Source organism: Ornithorhynchus anatinus, chromosome 12, assembly GCF_004115215.2.
Source record: "Ornithorhynchus anatinus isolate Pmale09 chromosome 12, mOrnAna1.pri.v4, whole genome shotgun sequence".
Lineage (NCBI taxonomy): Eukaryota > Metazoa > Chordata > Mammalia > Monotremata > Ornithorhynchidae > Ornithorhynchus > Ornithorhynchus anatinus.
In genome coordinates, this window is record NC_041739.1 from 58950752 (window position 1) to 58970607 (window position 19856).

The 19856-nt window shown below is 61.1% G+C and overlaps 1 protein-coding gene across 1 annotated transcript in view; it reads left to right on the forward strand.

The window, feature by feature from the left end:
- The window catches only part of LNX1 (ligand of numb-protein X 1), a 38198-nt gene that overhangs the window by 18172 nt on the left and 170 nt on the right, over positions 1-19856 (forward strand). Inside the window, exons 4-12 of the mRNA XM_039913746.1 lie at positions 12566-12840; positions 13606-13746; positions 15953-16155; positions 16280-16648; positions 16754-16879; positions 17000-17189; positions 17490-17721; positions 18756-18914; positions 19544-19750. Of these exons, the coding sequence (XP_039769680.1) occupies positions 12566-12840; positions 13606-13746; positions 15953-16155; positions 16280-16648; positions 16754-16879; positions 17000-17189; positions 17490-17721; positions 18756-18914; positions 19544-19679 (1831 nt within the window). The 3' untranslated portion in view covers positions 19680-19750. The remainder of the gene's footprint in view (positions 1-12565; positions 12841-13605; positions 13747-15952; positions 16156-16279; positions 16649-16753; positions 16880-16999; positions 17190-17489; positions 17722-18755; positions 18915-19543; positions 19751-19856) is intronic.

Below are 19856 nucleotides of genomic sequence, written 5' to 3' on the forward strand. Positions count from 1 at the left end.
TGGGGGCCCCGATCCAGAGCCGGGGGGGCTGGGGGCTCCCCTCCTGTGGACGCCCGGGGCCTTGTGTTTTGAAAGAACAGCCCTCTCGGTTCATATTCAGATTCTCTCCATGTGGAGGGCCCCAATTGGACGCTCGCCCGGAGCGACCCTCGGCCTCGGGGTCAGTGGGCGTCAGACCGACCGGTGCCCCGGGAGTGGCTCGTGTAGAGGGAAGGAGGGGGACCCTCTTCCCGTCCGGCCTCACCGGTCGGGTGGCTCCGCTCGGCAGCCCAGGCTCTGCCGGCCGGTGATGTCAACGCACCAGCTGCTTTGCCGCAGCCACTCGGAGTGCCGCAGGGACCGGCGAGCCCACCCGCCCGCCGGGAGTCTGCCCATCCTGCATCCATATTCCATCTCTTCCCCCCACCCCAACAACACACACACCTCCCTCTTCTCCCCCCCCCCCCCCCCGGTCCCCCATGGCGCCGCAGGCCGAGGCTCAGGTGGGCTAATCCCCTCTCCAGTGGATGTTTTTCCCGGGAGTTCAGTGTCGGGGCCCAAAGTCCAGCCCACGAGGGGCTTCCGCCGACGGTGTGGTGGGCGCCGGACGCCGGGGTCCCCAGAGGGTCTGGGCCCAGGCCCGGCCGGAGGGGATGAAGGCTCTGCTGTTACTGGTGTTGCCGTGGCTCAGCCCGGCTGGCTCCGCCATCCCTAGGGACCACCTGCGTCTCCCCTACTCGGCGCTGTGAGTACGCGCTCTGTGTGTGGGGTGTGTGTGTGTGTGTGTGTGTGTGTGTGTGTACGTGTCTGGGGAGGAGATGGGCTGGGAGCTGGATCGTGTGGCTGCAGCCTGCGTCTGTGCTGCAGCAGAGAAAAGAACATTTGAACGGTGGCGGTGTCCAGCAACCAAATGTCTCTCCGCTTTCCGAGCCAACTCCATCCTTCTATTCCGGCAGGCGCTTGGTCTCGACAGGTGCGGCACCCCCCACCCCCCGCCCCCACCCCCTGTCACGGGAATGCTGCCGGAGAGCAGGGAGAAACCCTTTGATTGCCCTGCTGTGACCAAACCACGGGCACCCAGTCCGGCCTCAGCCCGACGGGCTTCTCCACCCGCCGCAGCGAGAACGCAGTTCGAGTTTTCTCCGGACTTGAGCTGGACCTGGCCTGGAGTGGTTTTCCTTGATGGTGATGATGACGATGCTCCTAATTGTGGCATTTGTTAAGCACTTTCTACATGCCCAGCTGTGTACTGAGCATTCGGGGTAGATACGGTGCGGTCCTGTCAGACGCAGTCCCTGTCCCACATGGGGCTCAAGCCTGAGGGGAACGAGAGCCGGTATTTAATTGCTGTTGTTACAGATGAGGAAACTGAGGCCCTGAGGAGTTAAGTGGCTTGCCCAAGGCCACACAGCAGGCAAGTGGTAGAGGTGGGACCAGAACCCAGGTCTCGTGACTCCCAGTCCCGTGTTCTTCCCACTAAGGCCTCGAGAGATTACTGCCCATCATGGGCCTCCGTCGGTGGGGCTGGGGGGGTGGTCTTTTATTTCCATGTGACCAAAGGTTTGGGGGCAATGTGGAGGAGCCACCGAGGCAGTAACCCCACTGGGTCCGTATCCTGTCAGCTCCAAGTGCCCTCTAGACTGCTCATTGTGGGCAGGAAGTGGGTCAGTTGGTGTGTTCTTCCAAGCGCTTTGTACAATGCTCTGCACACAGTAAGTGCTCGATAAATACGATTGACTGACTGATGGAGCTGTGTGGGGCTGCTATCCGGCGGGCCCCACAGCAAGCCGGGCTCGAGGAGGATTTTGCCCATCGGCGGGTGCAAGTTGTGAGCCGTGGTGGCCGAGGCCTGGGTGGGGCTGAAGCCTGCCAGCCCCCGCCCCGGGGCCTGCTCTCGGGTTTAAGCGCTTAGTACGGTGCTCTGCACACAGTAAGCGCTCAATAAACACGATTGAATGAATGGTTTCTCTCGGGGAAGCGTGAAGCGGGTTCCCAGAGGAAATGGCACTCGGAGAGCCCTGAGAGAAGCTGAGCGAAGGTTTTGGGGGTGGGGGGGGCTGTCTGTGGCCACTAAGGTGTCAGACTTCCCGGGGCCATCTGTACCTGCGTTTCCTGGGTGCCTGGGGACTCTCGGGGGACGGGCCGGCAGCAGAAGGTACCCAGAGCTCCTTCCCATCCGTGGTGAGACTACCGACCTCAGGGTGTGACCCCGACACCAAGAAAGGAGATGTTGCCTAGATCTCAGCCTCATTCATTCAACTGTATTTAATCGTATTTATTGTCGTATTTATTGAGCGCTTTACCGTGTGCAGAGCACTGTACTAAGCACTTGGAACGGACAATTGGGCAACAGAGACGATCCCTGCCCAACAACGGGCTCGCAGTCTAAAAGCCTCACACCCAGATGCCCACCTGGAGTCCTTGAGGTCTGGGCTAGCGGGGGAATCACCCCCAGCCCTGAGGGGACATAGGAATGAGGAGAGAGTGGGGCACTGGGGAGTCAGGGAAGGAATCGTCAAGGTGGTGGGGGTGGGGGGGAGGGGTGGACGGCCCAGGGTCAAGGGGTGGAATTCAGATTTAACTCATGTCTCGAAGGTCTTTTTGCGTACGTGAGTTCAGTCCAGGCTTCCCCTCTCCATTCCCTTCCCTCAGCACTTACGAATAGGTGTATGTTGAACATTCCATTTATTTCGCCTGGTTCTGTGGCACGGGAATATTTTCATGTCTGACCCCCCCTATTAATAAATCAATGGTATTGAGCACTTACTATGTGCAGAACTCTTGGGAGGGTACAATACAGCAGAATTAGCAGTCACGATCCCATCCCATAACGAGTTTACAGTCTATTAGATGGGAGCTCCTTTAGGCTGGGAACGTGTCTCGGGATGTCTCTGTTCTACTTTCCCAGTTACTCGGTACAGTGTCCCTCACTGTCAGTCAGTTGAGTCAATCAATTGTATTTCTTGAGCACTTAATGTGTGCAGAGCACTCTACTAAGCTCTTGGGAGAGTGCAGCGTAAAACACCACTCCCGATACTATTGCTATTTTAGTCTCCCAAGTAATAATAAGATTGATAATTGTGGTGTATAATTAAGTGCTTACTATGTGCCACGTACTGTATAAGTGCTGAGTTAGACACAAGATAATAGGGTTGGACCCGGTTCCTGTTTCACATGGGGCTCACAGTCTAAGTAGGAGGGAGAACAGGTATTGAATCCCCATTTTACAGTTGAGGAAATTGAGGCCCAGAGAAGTTACGATTCTTCCAAGGTCACATAGGCAGATGGCGGAGGTGAGATTAGAACCCAGGTCCTCTGACTCCGAGGCTCGTGCTCTTTCCACTAGGCCAGGCTGCTTCCCAAGTGCTCAGTACAGTGTGAAGGTGCTCAGTAAATACCGCACCTGTACATTCCAAGCGCTTAGTTCAGTGCTCTGCACATAGTAAGCGCTCAATAAATACTATTGAATGAACTACTGCTATTGGGTGTCTTTGAGGGAAACCGAGACCTCCGGTTTCTGATTCAGAGTCCTGGCTCTTCGACTCATTCATTCATTCAACCGTATTAATTAAGGCGGCGTGGCTCAGGGGAAAGAGCCCGGGCTTGGGAGTCAGAAGTCATGGGTTCGAATTCCCGCTCTGCCGCTTGTCAGCTGGGTGACTTTTTGGGCAAGTCACTTAACTTCTCTGTGCCTCAGTTACCTCATCTGTAAAATGGGGATGAAAACTGTGAGCCCCATGTGGGACAACCTGATCACCTTGTATCCCCCCAGAGCTTAGAACAGTGCTTTGCACATAGTAAATGCTTAACAAATACCATTATTATTATTAATTAAGCACTTACTGTTTTCAGAGCACTGTGCTAAGCGCTTGGGAGAGTACAATACAGCAATTAACAGTGACGGTCCTGCCCACAGTGTGATGTGCAGAGGGGGTTCCGATTCCTCCTTCTCCATCTTCGTTCCCGGATAGGCAGGATCAAATCCTGTCCGGCCAGCTGCGGAGTGACTCCAGAGCCCAAGTATTCACGTTTTGGTTCCAAATCTTAAACTCGGGGGATTCAAGTTCTCAACCGGGCAGATCTCATTCATCTGTTCTTAATTGTCTCGTTTGGATGTGAGGTGCTTTGGAACTATAGTAATAATAATGATATTAAATGCTTACTCTGTGCCAATCACTATGCTAAGTGCTGGGTAGATAAGAGGTAATCAGATCAGACACTGCTCTGGTCTCACGGTCTTCGGAGTCTAGGAGGGAGAGCGGGGATCTTATCCCTGTTTCACAGACGAGGAAACTGAGGCCCAGAGAGGGCCTGGGCCACCCAGCAGGCCGGTGACGGAGCAAAGATTAGAACTCGGGTCTCCTGACCGCCAGCCCCGTGTTCTCTCTGCTAGAGAGCAAGACAGGCGGGTGACGCCATCTTGCCGGCGCCTTTTCTGAGGGGAAAGTAGCCCCTTAGCCCGTCCAGCAGCTCTGGAGAGGTGGTCGGTGGTGGGGAGGGCACGGTGGGCTGGAACATCCCTTCACGATGATGATCGGGTCCCCCCGGTGTGGGCACTCTGGCGCGGGTGGCACCCCAAGGCCCAGGGGTGGGAGTCGATGCTTGGGATCGGATGGCCGCTCTCTCGGGAAGAGCGGCATTTCTGGGATTGCCGGACGCCCCCGGGGGCTGCCTGCAGCCAGGCTTGAGGGGAGAATAGGATTGTGTGTGGGGGGGCTGGAGCCAGGAGCGGAAGGAAGGCCCGTCCCTTTCTTTGACTCCGTGCTGTCAGCGCTTCCCCAGGGCACGAAAAAGCCCAAGCCCCGGAGGCTTCTGGGGAGGTTTTTGGTTTTTGGCACTGGGGTGTGCTCCAGATGTCCGAGCGGGTCACCTCCAAGTCTGCCCTGGGAAGTGGGAAAGACCACCCCCCCGCCACAGCTGTGCCCGTCACCGGCCCGAGTTCGACCTCGCGAACGGGGCCGGCCGGGGTGTGGCCGGGGCCCTTCGGGAAGACGCCGGCGAGGTGGCGCCGCCCGCTGTCTTGGGGAACGTGGGTCCCGCCCAGCCGGGGGCCTCCAGGTCACCCGTGGGGACCGGCCAAGCCTCTCGGGCCGAGAGGGTTAGTCACAGGGAGCGAGGGAGGTGCAGAGCGGCCAGGCGGAAGGAGCCGGGATCACCGGGAGGTTCAGCGGGAAGAATTGGCTGATTTACAAGGGGGATTTGTGAGAAGAGTCTGGACGAGATCCTTCGAAATCCTCCGACGATAGTCGGAGCAGAAGTAGTAGTAATCATAATAATTATTCATAATAATTGTGGTATTCGTTAAGTGCTGACTGTGTGCCAGCACTGTACTCGGCCCTGGGGTGGATCCAAGCAAATCGGTTTGGATATTGTCCCTGTCCCACATGGGGCTCACTGTCTTAACCCCCGTTTTCCAAATGAGGTAAGTGAAGTGACATGCCCAAAGTCGCACAGCAGACAAGCGGCAGAGCTGGGATCGGCCCCCAGGTCCTTCTGACGCCCAGGCCCGTGCTCTAGCCACTAAGCCACCCTGGCTTCTCTAGTAGTAATAGGAACAGTGACGGTATTGAAGTTTTTGAAAGGTAAAACAGAAGCACACGCGGCATCCCTTGTCCACAGGAAGCCCCCACCTCTTGCTTGCCTTCCTTTATGCCTCACACCTGACTCCCTTGACTGACAGCCCCACTTCTGACTCATGAGAGAAGCGTAGCTTCAACCCCGGGCCCCGTCACCCGCCTCCCCACCCCCGGGCCCACCCTCAAAGCTTCAAAACGTCCCCCCGCCCCCCCCCCCCGGGGCTCGGGCCTCAAAGGAGGCCGGCGCCCAGTCGTCGACCCCGATGTGTGCAAGGGAAATAGGAGACACCTTGCCCGGTTGGTATTGTGGTGCTTGCCGTCCACCGTCTTTCCAAGCGTCTTTGGTCACGGGAGTCCGGGTTTCATTTTCTGCCCAAAACCTGACCCTTCGCCACCTCCCTTCCCCCCCGACCCCAGTGGACCTCAGCCCAGTGACCCGACTCAGGGCCTCCGGGTGGGGAGTTGAAGGATAACATCGAGGGCGTGAGGGTGGACCCGGCGGTCTGGGGCACCCCATCTTGGCATCTGGTGGTCCCCCGAGGCTGAGCGCTCACCCTGGGAGTTGGAGCTGGCTCTCGTCTAGTGGCCAGCGTGGCACTTTTGTACCACCCCATCGCATACCTCGCCTGGTTACCGTTCCTTTATCAGCAGCCAAGACGTGTGTGGGGTGTGTGTCTGTGAGTGTGTGCATGTATGTGTGCATGTGTGTGTGTCTATGTGTCACCCCCAGCCCTGTCTCTTCAAAACTCTGCCCCCTTCTACCCTCACAATGGAAAATTTGGCACCTCTGGCTTGGGTAAGCCGCCCTCTCATTGCCTGTTTTACTTTGTCCTCTATACTCTGAAGATTTTTTTTTTTTTTTACTTTTCATTCCTGGACTCACAACTGATTATTAGTGATGCACCAGGAAGGAACCTTCAGCATTTTTTCCCCCCGTATTTTGGGGCGTCACTACCCCTAAGTCACATCCCCTAATTTTCTGGTAGTGCCCTCAGTGCATGGTGGTTTTTCAAAAATAATTACCGCATAGTTCGGGGAACTAGTGTGGTAAGTGTGTAGACCACATTCTTTAATTCCCACCAGGGCCATCATTACTAATTTATGCTTGCTTGCAAGCTTCAAGTCCATGTATATTTTTTTACACACACCCACAGCACACCCCCCCGCCCCGTACGTACATATCCTCCTTCAGAGCAATTTTCCAAGGTCTCCTTGTTTTAGGACGGTCCAAATTCTGTCTCCATCTCTCTGCGGCCCCTGTTTGGGGGTGTAGAGTCCCAAAGCAGCGTGGCCTGGTGGATAGAGCATGGGCCTGGGAGTCAGAAAGACCCGGGTTCTAATCCCGGCTCCTCCACTTTTCGCCTCTGTGATCTAAGGCAAGTCACTTCCCCTCTCTGCCTGTGCGTTACCTCATCTGTAAAATGGGGATCAACGCTGTGAGCCCTGTGTGGGACATAAACCGTGTCCAACTTGATTACCTTGTTCTCCCCCAGCACTTAAAACAGTACTTGACACGTAGTAAGCGGTTAACAAATACCATCATTCCTAAAGCAGAAGGTTGGCCCGCTCCCCGATCTCTCCCGACCGCTACATGACGGCTGGGCGGTGCCTACGGACTAAGGTTTGTTTTCTTCAGAAGAACTTTGCTGTGCAACACTCCAGTTCTGGCTTGAGGAAGCCCCGATCTGAAGATTCCTTTATCCACAGCTGGCAGCCCTTTAGGATGTGGGAGAATGAAGCCCCTCCCCACCCCCAGAGACCGGTCCATTGCACAGACGGTTAGACGGCCATCACAGACCGTTCTCTTCCCAGAAGCTCCCGTCTCTGAGCAGCCAAGGAACGAGCCCAGCCGAGGCCCGGGGCTCAGCGGGCCAGTGCCCGCCGGGGTCCCGTCCGGGCCGTGGCCCACCCGCGGGAGAAAGGAAGAGTCCCGGGAGGTGGAAGTTCCCCCTGGCTGTCTTTTGGTGGGGCGGCGGATTCCAAAGGCCGAAGCCTCCCCGGCCGTCGGGGCTCTTCTGAGGGGCGAGTCGGGGAGAAGACCGGGGACGGATCCCGAAGAAACCAGCCTCTCCCGCACCGGCCACACCCGCGGATGGTTCGTTAGCCGCTGTGCTCATTTGGAAGGGCCTGGGACCCTCCAGAAAGCTGCCTCTGTGAGCCTGCGACCCCCTACTTGGCAGCGGCGTTGGGCCGGGGGAGAAGCAGCGTGGCCCAGTGGCTAGAGCACGGGCCCAGGAATCGGAAAGTCCTTCAGGTTCTTATCCCAGCTCTGCCGCTTGTCCGACGTGTGACCTTGGGCAAGTCGCTCCGCTTCCTCTGGGCCTCAGTTACCTCAGCTGTAAGATGAGGATTAAGACTATGAGCCCCATGTGGGACAGGGATCGTGTCCAACCCGATTTAACTGTGTTCACCCCAGCGCCTAGTACAGTGCCTGGCAACTCGTAAGCGCTTAACAAATACCACAGTGATGGTGACGATGGTGGGGACGGGACGTGTCCTCGTCGCCTCGCTCTGGGTGGATGCCTGCGGCCCCACCGACGTCCACTCCGAGCGACTGTGTTTTCCCGGCGAAGTGCCCGTGACCTGTAAGCCAGACCCCTGGGGCCTCTCCAACGTAATCATTTATATTAAACCCCGTCACCTCTGGGCTACGCGGCCCCCGGGCTCGTGCTGACCGCCTTCCGCTTCCCTGACCCCTGCCCCGGGACTGCTGAGGCTGGATGGGGACCAAAGATGCGGGGAGCTGGGGCGGCGGGCGGGAGGGGGGGGGTCCGGTCCCGGAGCCAGCGAGCAAAATCCCATCGAGCGGGGAGGGGGAAGAGACAGCTCTGCGGTAGGACGATGGGAACGATGTGCCAAGGACTCTACCCTAAATTCTGGGGGAGAGTCCAGATCATCCTTATTATTATTATGATGGTATTTAAGTGCTTACTATGGGCCAAGCACTGTTATAAGCACTGGGGTAGATACAAGGTAATCAGGTTGTCCCACGTGGGGCTCACAGTCTTATTCCCCATTTTACAGAGGAGGTAGCTGAGGCACAGAGAAGTTAAGTGACTTGCCCAAGATCACACAGCAGACAAGTGGCGGAGCTGGGATTAGAACTCAGGTCCTCTGACTCCCAAACCCGTTCTCTTTCCACTAGCCACACTGCTTCCCCGATCATCAGATCGGTCTCAGCCCATGCCCGGCCCGGAGCTCCCGGTCTGAGAGGGAGCGAACCGGTATCATCCCCGTTTTGCAGGGGAAGAAACTGAGGCCCAGAGAGATTAGGGGACTTTGCCAAAGTCATACAGCAGGGCAGGGGCAGAGCTGGGACTAGAAACCAGGTAGCCTGACTCCCAGTTCCCCCCCCCAGGCTCTGCTGCCTCTGAGACTTCTCTCATGGGGCAGACATGATTCCAATTAGGTGGGGGGTTAAGGGGTGGAGGTGTATGTGTGTGAAATCGGGACCGACGGCAGGGTTAAACTCTTCCAGGGCTTGTGTCTGCTCCTCCAGGGCCCATGCGTGGCTCAGTGGAAAGAGCCCGGGCTTTGGAGTCAGAGGTCATGGGTTCGAATCCCTGCTCCGCCACTTGTCAGCTGTGTGACTGTGGGCAAGTCACTTCACTTCTCCGTGCCTCAGTTACCTCATCTGTAAAATGGGGATTAAGACCGTGAGCCCCACGTGGGACAACCTGATTCCCTTGTGTCTACCCCAGCGCTTAGAACAGTGCTCTGTGCATAGTAAGCGCTTAACAAATACCAACATTATTATTCCCGTCCTTTGGAATGCCCCACTGCCTCCAGGTGGGATTAAGTGGGTGGACGGTGGGGACCCAAAGACCCAAGGTATGCCAACACACATGAAGCTGGGAGTTGAAGCTGGGAGTCCCCCCTGAGGTTTTTGTGGACGCGAGCGCCTCGTGGAGGGAGGGCAGGGGGCCGGAGGGCCGGCTCGGCCAGTGAGAAACGGTGTGGAGGGCGACACCGGGCGATGGATAGAGTGGGCACCTGACAGAGCGCTCTGTGCACAGTAGGTGCCTCGTACGGTGCTCTGCTCAATCGATGGTATTTATTGAGTGCTAACTGTGGGCAGAGCACCGTACTAAGCACTTGGGGAGAGCGCAACACAGGTTGTAGACACAGTTCCTGCCGTCAGGAGCTTACTGTCCAATGGGGGAGACAGACACGAGAATCAGTTACAAATAGGGGAAGTGGCAGAGAATAAGGATGTGTCTTCAGTGCCGCGGGAGTGAGCTGAGTAGCAAAGCGCTTAAGGAGCGCGGACCCATGTGCCGAGGCGATGCGGAAAGAGGCTGGGGGCGGGAGGGGACCGAAAAGCACGGGAAAATGAGAGGTTAGGCAAGGAATAATTAAGATAATAATAATGGTATTTGTTAAGCGCTATGTGCCAGGCACTGTAATAAACACCGGGGCTTCTTGGAGGAGAGGTGATTTTAGTAAATCAGTCCAGAGGGGCTAGAATTGGATGAGCTGGGGCAGCTGGGCAATCGATCGGAGAAGGCTCGTCGGAAAAGGAGGAGGGATTTTAGTAGGACTTTAAATGAGGGGAGAGCCGGGGGTCTGTCTGATGTGGGGAGTGAGGGTGGGGGAACAGCGTGAGGCGGGGGACGGAGGCAGGATTGGCTTGGGAGGTGAAGTGACTTGCCCCAGGCCCCCCAGTAGGAACAGACCCCACCCTCCTGACTCCCAGCCTTGAGTTCCGGCCACCAGAATAAGCTGCCCCACCCGTTCCACGTGTTGTAAATGGCCCAGGTTTTTTGAGTTAATCCTTCATTGGGTATTTGCATACGGGTGCACGTTTGATGCGAGAGCCTGTGTTCCAGGTTGGGCTGCGGTGGGCCCGTGGACTGGGCGCCCTGGGCAGCAGCGGGCCGGGGAAGGGCCCCCCCCGGGGGCATTTTCGGTCCTCAGAACTTGCCCCAGGCCCAGCCAAGCCCATCTCTGGGCTGCTTTTCCGGGGCGGCCCTGCTGGAAGGGGCTGGGGCGACCCGGCAGCCGCACGGATCTCTCTTTCTTCGAGCAGCAGCGCGGAACAGTGGAAAGGGCCCGGGCTTGGGAGTCCGAGGTCATGGGTTCGAATCCCGGATCTGCCACTTGTCAGCTGTGTGATGGTGAGCGAGTCACTTCACTTCTCTGGGCCTCAGTGACCTCATCTGTAAAATGGGGATTAACTGTGAGCCTCACGTGGGACAAACTGATGACCCCGTATCTACCTCAGCGCTCAGAACAGTGCTCTGCACATAGTAAGTGCTTAACAAATACCAACATTAATTCTTTGGGGGAGTTGGGATGGGACGGTTCCCGGGAAGGAGCTGAACGCTCCTCACATCCTTCCCCGGAAGCCCCTTTCCCATGGGAAGAATTTAGGAAGCAAAATGGGCTAATAGCCTGAGCGTGGGCTGGGGAATCAGAGGACTTGGGTTCTTATCCCGGCTCTGTCACTTGTCTGTTGTGTGAGCTTGGGCAAGTCACTTAACTTCTATGTGCCTCAGTTCCCTCATCTGTAAAATGGGGATTAAGACTGTGAGCCCCATGTGATTAGCTCGTAGGTACCCCAGGGCTTAGATCAGTGCTTGACGCATAGTAAGTGCTTAACAAATACCGTAATTACGCCCGATAGTCCAGGGGGGCGGATGGGTGGGAGAGAGCGGGGAGGAGACCAGCCCGTGTCCAGTCCGGCGGGAGCCGTGGGCCGTGGCAGAGAGAGAGGCTCAGGGTGCCGGAAATCGCAACACCCAAAGGTGTACGAAGCCACTCACGGGCAGGGTGACCGGGCACCCCGTGCGAGAGCCGCAGCCCCTCTCGGACCTCGAAACGCCCTGCCTCCAGAACCTGAGAAAGCCCCCGGCCGTTTTCCCGTCCGGCTCCCGAAAGCACCCGCTCCCCCTGGGCCACGTCCTCTCGCGGTCCCGGAACGCCCTCCCTCCTCACCTCCGCCAAACTGATTCTCTTCCCCTCTTCGAAACCCTACTTAAAACTCACCTCCTCCGAGAGGCCTTCCCAGACTGAGCTCCTCTTCTCCCTCTACTCCCTCTGCCACCCCCCCTTTACCTCTCCGCAGCTAAACCCTCTTTTTCCCCTTTTCCCTCTGCTCCTCCACCTCTCCCTTCCCATCCCCACGGCACCGTACTCGTCCTCTCGACCGTATATATTTTCGTTACCCTATTTATTTTGTTAATGAATTGTACATCGCCTCGATTCTATTCAGTCGCCATCGGTTTTTACGAGACGTTCTTCCCCTCGACTCTATTTATCGCCATCGTTCTCGTCCGTCCGTCTCCCCCGATCAGACCGTGAGCCCGTCAGACGGCGGGGACCGTCTCTATCTGTTGCCGACTCGTTCATTCAGAGCACTTAATACAGTGCTCTGCACATAGTAAGCGCTCAATAAATACTATTGAATGAATGATAGTGGAGATCTGGAACGGGCAGTCTCTCCGGTGGTCACCCCCACCCGTCCTTCCTCCGGAAACGATTTTCCGATCCCGCTGCCAGGGTAGTCCCTGACTCTCCCCCCTTCTCTCCATCGGGTCCTTTTTCAGCCCAACCTGGCTGGACCGTAAAGTTAATCGTGGTGTCGACTAAGCACTTGCTGAGGGTCAAACGCTGGGGCAGATAGAGGATACCAGATCAGACGTAGTCCCTGTTCTGTCTATAGTGTACTCTTCCCAGTGCTTAGTTCAGTGCTCTGCACACAGTAAATAAATACAATTGACGGACAGACTGAGAGGGAGAGGATGGGAAGTTCAGCCCCACTTCAGGACACTTTAGGGGACACTGAGGCCCAGGGAGACTCGGTGACTTGTCCGGGGTCGCAGCAGCAGGATGGACGGACCCGGGATTAGACCCCAGGTTGTCTGACTCCATTCCTGTGCTCTTTCTCCCGGGCTACCCTGCCCTGGCCTTGAAAATGGAACTGAGTGTTCCCAGTGCTCAGCACAGAGTAAGCATCGGGCAAACGGCGTAATTGTTGTCATTCCCTCCGCTCTCCTCCCCTCCCCCAGCTGTAAAGGAGCTTCTCACTACGGCCTCACCAAAGACCGCAAGAGACGTTCGCAAGACGGTTCGCAAGACGGCTCCCAAGACGGCTCCCCCGACGGCTGCCAAGATGGCGGAGGGGCCGCCCGGCCCGGAGCCCCCCTCGCCCCGGAGCCCGCTGACGGGACCGGCCGGCTGACCGGCGAGCCGGGTCTCGACAACCCCGCCTACGTCCCTGCCTCGGATGACGGCCCCGCGGCCGGCGGCTCACCGGGACGCGACCGCGGCGACCGCAACCGCAGTGAGTGTGGGACGCACGTGCCCCCAGGGGGTGTGAGTGTCTGCGCGAGTGTGAGTACATGCGTGCGTGCACGCGTGCGAGTGTGGGACAGGGATCCTGGGTATACGTGGTCACATTGGCGGGGCTCGGACCCGGCGGTGGGGAGTCCGGGTCATTAGTGTAACGGCATAGGAGCAGCAGGGCCTAGTGGAGAGCACCGGGGCCTGGGAGTCAGAGGACCTGGGTTCTAATCCCCGCTCCATCACTTGTCTGCTGTGTGACCTGGGGAGAGTCACTTACTTCTCTAGGCCTCAGTTACTTCGTCTGTAAAAGGGGGATCGAGACTGTGAGCGCCACACGGGACAGGACCGCGTCCAACCCCATTTGCTTGTATCCACCCCAGGGCTTAGTACAGTGCCTTGGCACGTAGTAAGCGCTTAACAAATACTACGGTTATTCAACGTAAATACCATTTTAAAAAAAAGCGTTCCCTGGGATCGTCCCTGCCCCCTTACCGACCGGCACCACCACGGGCACCAGCTTCCGGGCCGGGGAATCCGTCTCCCAGCAGTGGGGGCGGAGGAGGGGTCCTGGGGTGGGGGATGGGGACGATCCCATCCCTGTTACCCCCAGTGCTGCTGCCAGCCCCTGCCACCCTTCCCCCTTCCACTCTCTGCCCCAGTTGGAGAAGATGTGGGATCAGCGGGGCCTGTTGACCCCTTGGATCTTTTCCTCTCCCACCCTTGGCCGTCCCTCCCTCCGTCCCTCTCTCCTTACCTCCCGCAGGTTTCCATCTCGAGCGGTCCGCCCTCAGGAGCCGCTCCTTTAAGAAGATCCACCGTGCGCTGAGCATTCTCCGGCGGACCAAGAGTGGGAGCGCGGTGACCCATCCGACCCGCCCCGAACCCCCCCGGCTCCCCGAGGAGGGTAAGCCTAGTCTCTGAGCGGGCCGGGGGATAGAGCACGGGACGGGAGCGGGGGGCGGGCCGCAGCCCCTCGGCCCACGTCTCCCTGTCCGGTCAAGGCGGAACTGAGCGCTGTTGACCACCCGGTCGGACAGATGATCCGGGCAGCAGGGCCAAGGATGGATTGGAGCGGGGAGAGACGGGAGACCGGCGAGGAGGCCGGTGCGGTGGTCGGGGGGGAAAGGATAAGCGCTCGGATCGGTGTGGCAGTTTGGATGGGGAGGAAAGGGCGGATTTTAGCGACGTTGTGAAGGTCGAACCGACGGATCCGGTAACGGATCGAGTTACGAGGGCTGAACGAGAGAGGTGCGTGGAGGATAACGCCGAGGTTAGAGGCTGGTGAGTCGGGGAAGATGGTGGCGCCGTCTACGGTGATGGGAGAGTCAGGGGGAAGACGGGGTTTGGCAGGAAAGATGAGGAGTTGTGTTTGGGACATTTTAAGGATGTGTCGGCAGGACTTCCAAGTTAGACATGTCCGGAAGGACGGAGGAAACGCAAGACCGCAGAGGAGAGAGGTTGAGGCTGGAGAGGGAGGTTTGGGAATCCCAGACACAGAGGTGGTAGCCGAAGCCGTGGGAGCAGAGGAGCGGATGTAGAAGGAGTAGAAGGATGTAGAAGGGGAGCCGGAACTGAGCCTCGAGGGACTCCCACACTTCGGGAGCGGGAGGCGGCGGAGGAGCCCGCGAAGGAGACGGAGACCGAGCGGCCAGAGAGATAAGAGGAGAACCGGGAGAGGACGGCGTCGGCGAAGCGTTTCCAAGAGATGGGGGTGGTCGACGGGGCGGAAGGCCAAGGAGAGATGGAGGATCAGGCCGGAGAAGAGGCTGTGGGATCTGACGAGAGGAAGATCACCGGTGACCTTAGAGAAGAGATCTTCTATGAGGCGAAGGGTGCGGGGCCAGACTGCCGGAGTCGAGGACAGAGTTAGAGGAGAGGAAGTGGAGACAACCCGCTCAAGGAGTTTGGAGAGGAACGGTCGGAGGGAAACGGGGGTCGAGGGAGGGTTTTTTTTTTAGGATGGGGAGATGTGAGCGTAGTGGAAAGCAGCTGGGAAGGAAGCCGAGGTGAATGGCTATAATAATAATGTTGGTATTTGTTAAGCGCTTACTATGTGCCGAGCACTGTTCTAAGCGCTGGGGTAGACACAGGGGAATCAGGATGTCCCACGTGGGGCTCACGGTCTTAATTCCCATTTTACAGATGAGGTAACTGAGGCACAGAGAAGTTAAGTGACTCGCCCACAGTCACACAGCCGGCAAGTGGCAGAGCTGGGATTCGAACTCATGAACTCTGACTCCAAAGCCCGTGCTCTTTCCACTGAGCCACGCTGCTTCTCTATCGGCTATCGGTCCGTTGTACTCTCGGAGCACTCAGTACAGTGTTCCGCGGGCAGTAAGCGCTCAGTAAATACCATCGATCGCTTGATCAGATGATGCGGGCGGAGCACTCTGCTAGGCGCTTACTGTGTGCGGAACGCTGTGGTGCGCAGCTGCAGTGCTGAGGGTCTGCTCTGTGCGGGCCCTGGACTGAGCGCCGGGGAGCGTTCATTCATTCAATAGTATTTATTGAGCCCTTACTAGGTGCAGAGCGCTGTACTAAGCGCTTGGAATGGACAAATCGGCAACAGATAGAGACGGTCCCTGCCCTTTGACGGGCTCACGGTCTAATCGGGGGAGACGGGCAGACGAGAACGACGGCGATAAACAGAGTGAAGGGGAAGAACATCTCATGAAAACAATGGCAGATAAATAGAATCAGGATGATGTACATCTCATTAAACGAAACAAATAGGGTGACGAAGATACGTACGGTCGAGCGGACGGGTACGGTGCCGAGGGGGTGGGACGGGAGAGGGGGAGGAGCAGAGGGAGAGGGGGGAGAAGAGGGTTTAGCTGCCGAGAGGCGAAGGGGGGGGGGTTAGAGGGAGCAGAGGGTAAAAGGGGGGAGCTCAGACGATCCCTGCCCTCCAGGAGCTCTCAGCTTCAGGTCGCTCAGGGCCTGACGGTTGGTATTAATGGGCGGTGAGTCTCTGCTCCGCGTATCCCGCGGGAGCCCCGGCCCCAGGGGACGAGGGCCCGCGGTCACTCGACGTCCCGGCAGCGGGGCCGGGCGGGGCGGACGGACGGTCACCCCGGCTCTGAGCTCCCCGCCCGGCCCGGGCCTCGCAGCGTTCCCGCGTCTGCACCACCTGATCCCGGCCGGCGAGATCACCAGCATCGAGATCAGCCGCGCCCACCCGGGCGAGAGCCTGGCCATCCGCGTGGTGGGCGGCCGCGAGACGCCGCTGGCCCACATCGTCGTCCAGCACATCTACCGCCACGGCGTGGTGGCCCGCGACGGCCGGCTGTTGCCCGGAGACGTGATCCTCAAGGTGCCGGGCGGCGAGACCCGGGACAGCCGGGCGGGGGCCGGGGGGAGGACCCCGAAAGGGCGAGGGGGGGGGGAGCGGCGGCAGCCCGCGTGCGGCCCCCGTGACGGCGGGGCTCCCCGCGCAGGTGGACGGACTGGACGTCGGCCACGTGCCCCACCGCTACGCCCTGGGGCTCCTGCGCCGGCCGGGCCGTGCCCTGCGGCTGACGGTGCTGAGGGAGCGGCGGCCGCGGCCGGGCGGCGGGACGGCCCCCGACGGCCCCGGGCCCCGCGACGGCAGCTTCCGCCTGGCCCTGGACAGGCGCGGGCCGGGCGAGCGGCTGGGCGTGAAGCTGGCCAGCGGGCCGGACGGGGCCGGCGTCTACGTGGCCGGCCTGCTGGAGGGGGGCGTGGCCGCGCGGGACGGCCAGCTGCGGGAGAACGACCGGCTCCTCGCCGTCAACGGGCGGGACCTGCGGCACGGCAGCCCCGAGACCGCCGCGCGGCTCATCCAGGTTCGGGCCCCGCGCGTCCCGTCTCCGGCCCCCCCCCCCCCCCCCGGCGCCTCCAGGCGTCCCCACGGCACCCGTGCGGACTCCCGGATCCGTGTCGTCCCGCAGGCCGGCGAGAGGAGAGTTCACTTGGTGGTGTCCCGGCGGGCGCGGGAGGCCGACCGGACCCCCGCGGGCCTACTCCCCCCGCCCCCCGCCGACCCCGAGGTGAGGCCCGGGAACGGGAAGCGGCGGGCCGCCCCGCGGGTCGGGACGGTGGGCGGCTGTGAGTCTGGGGGCCCCGGCGGGGTTGGGCCCCGGGCCCCGGCTGGAGGCGAAAGCAGCCCGAGCGGCCCTCCCCCGCCCGCCCCCCAGGACGCCGCCCCGCCGGGGGCCGCCTGCCACGAGAAGGTAGTGAGCGTCCACAAGGAGCCGGACGAGTCTCTGGGCATGACGGTGGCCGGCGGGGCCGGGGGGCCGGCGCCGCCCGAGTGGGACCTGCCGCTCTACGTCCTCGGCGTGGAGCCCGGGGGCCTCGTGGCCCGAGACGGCAGGATCAAGACCGGTGAGCCCGCCGGGCCGCTCTGACCGGGCCCCCGTCCCGCGCGCGCCCCTCCCCGCCCCCCCCGAAGCGTGCACGCGGCCCCGCCCGCGCACCCACCCCGCTCGCCCGACCCGTCCGCTCGCCTCACGCGCCCCCGTCCTCTCCCTCGGGCCCAGGCTCGCTCCCCGTGCCCCCCGTCTCCCGCGCGGGCACTCCCTCTTTTCCCCACCTGCCTCGGTCGCGGTCCCCGTCCCGGGCGGCCCCGCGCCCCGCCTGGAGGGGGCCCCGCGGGGCTCAGGGTGCCGGCGCGGGTCCCCCCAGGAGACGTCCTGCTGAGCGTCAACGGCACCGACCTGACCGGGGTCAGCCGCGGGGAGGCCGTGGCCCTCCTGAAGAACGCGACCTCGTCCGTGGTGCTCCGGGTCCTGGAGGTGAGAGGGCGCGAGCCCCCGGAGGCCGGGGACGACGGCTGGACGCTTCCCGACGGCCCCCCCAGCCCGGTGGAGAGCGGCGAGCGGGGCCCCACCTGGGTCACGTGGCTGGAGCTGCCCTGGTGAGCGGTCGGCCCCGGGGTCCGGCCGCGGTGGGGTGGGGGGGCCGCCCTGGGCGCGGCGCCACGGCCCTTGGCACGGGCGGTCGGGCAGACCCGGCCTCTCCCCCGCGGGTGGGTAGATGCGGCTCTCCGGGGCTCGTCCCGTCGGGGCACCCCCCCCCTTTACCTCGAGCGGAAAGGCGGGCGCCCGGCCCGAGGCGCTGCGCGGGGACGGTTCTATCGGTTCGAGAGAGAGGGCGGGCCAACGCGGACCCGGCGGCATCGCCGGCCGCCTCCCGCCGTCGAACCCGGCCCCCGGAGGGGATCGGTGTGGGCTTTTCCACCGTGTTTGGGGCGCTGAGATCTGTCCACGGCGGGGGGCGGGGGGGGGGGGGAACCCAGCAGGCGGGGCGGGTCCGGCGGATCCACCCCGGGGAAGACCTTCCGCCGGCCCGACCCCCGCCCGGCCCCGTCCGTCTCCGGTGGGTTCGGCCGCCATCCGGCCCGCCGGCAACCGCCGAGGGCTCGGAATCGCTCTCCCTCCCCGAATCTCAGGGTTTTCGTGGGCAGAGTGGAGGATTTAGCCCTCTCTGACCGCTCTCCTCCTCCAGCCTCACGCCCGGTTTTGTTTCCCTACGGCGTCTGTTAAGCGCCGGCTACGTGTCCGACACCGTCCTGAGCGCTGGAGTAGGTACAGGTCGGGTCAGAGGCGGTCTTCGTCCCGCAGAGGGCTCCCGGTCCCGGTGGGAGGGGGAACGGGTATCGGGTCCCCATCTTACGGTCGAGGAGACGGAGGCGCGGAGAAGCGAAGTAAAAGGCCCGAGGCCGCCCGGCGGAGCGGAGGCCCAACGGGGATTGGCACCCGGGTCCCGGGACTCCCAGGCCCGGGCTCTTTCCGCCGGGACCCGCCGCTTCTCACGTAGACCCGGACCGGCCGAGTCCCGGGCCCCCGGAGAGAGGTCGCTTCGTCGCCGCGGGCCCGAGGGAGGGGAGGGGAGGGGAGGGGGCCGGGGCGGAGGGCGAGCGGCGCGTCCCAAGGGCCGGGCCCGTTTCAGGTACCTCTCCAGCCGCAGAGACGTGAGCCTGCGAAGGACCCCGCCCGGCAGCCTGGGCTTCAGCGTCGTCGGCGGCCGCGAGGAGCTCGGCGGGAACAGGCCGTTTTTTATCAAGTCCGTCGTGGAGGGGACCCCCGCCTACGACGACGGAAGAATCCGGTGAGGGCCGGCGGAGGAGGCTCAGCCCACCGGCGGTTTCGACTGGGCGCTCGCTGAGCGCGGAGCCCTCTTTTACGCGCTTGGGAGAGGAAACGCAGAGTCGGTTAGAGAAGCAGAGGTCACGGGTACTGATCTGTGGGCCGGGGGCAAGTCATTTCACTTCTCGGGGCCTCAGCGACCTCATCTGTGAAACGGGGACGGAGACCGGGAGCCTCACGTGGGACGACCCGATGACCCCGTATCTATCTACCCCGGCGCTTAGGACGGTGCTCGGCCCAGAGTAAGCGCTTAAACCCCAACGCTATCATTAGGGGGTAGACACGGTCTGCGCCCCCGGCCAAATGGGGACGAGAAGACTGGGAGCCCCAGTTTGGGACAGGGACTGCGTCCCTTGTCTCCACCTCAGCGCTCGGTGCGGTCCCTGGCACACGGCAAGCGCTTAGTCGGTGCCGTGAAACGAAAACTCACAGTCCAGCTGGAGGAGTAGGATTTTTTTTCCCCCAAAACGGGATCTGGAGGAAGGGGAGGGTACGTGTGTGTGTGTCTGGGGTGGGGTCAGGGGAGGCGGTACCCCTCGGGAAGGGCTCCGGGGAGGAGAAAATGCTCTCGTGTCCGTTTCCGCTTGCCAGATGTGGGGACATTCTGCTGGCCGTGAACGGCCAGCCCACGGCGGGCCTGACTCACGCCTACCTGACCCGGATGCTCAGAGACCTGAAGGGAAGGGTCACGCTCACGCTGGTCTCGTGGCCGGGCACCTTCCTCTAAAGCACCGGCCCCGCCGCCCCGTGCTCGCTTCGGATTCCTTGCCGCCTCCTGAAGCCCGCGCCGGGGAAGAGGTAGGGTGCGGACGTCCGCCGGCCCCTTCGGAGGAAAAAGCCGGACGGGGCGCCCCCGGCCCCCGTCCCCTCCGGCCGAAACCCACGCGGGCGGTTCCACCGCCGT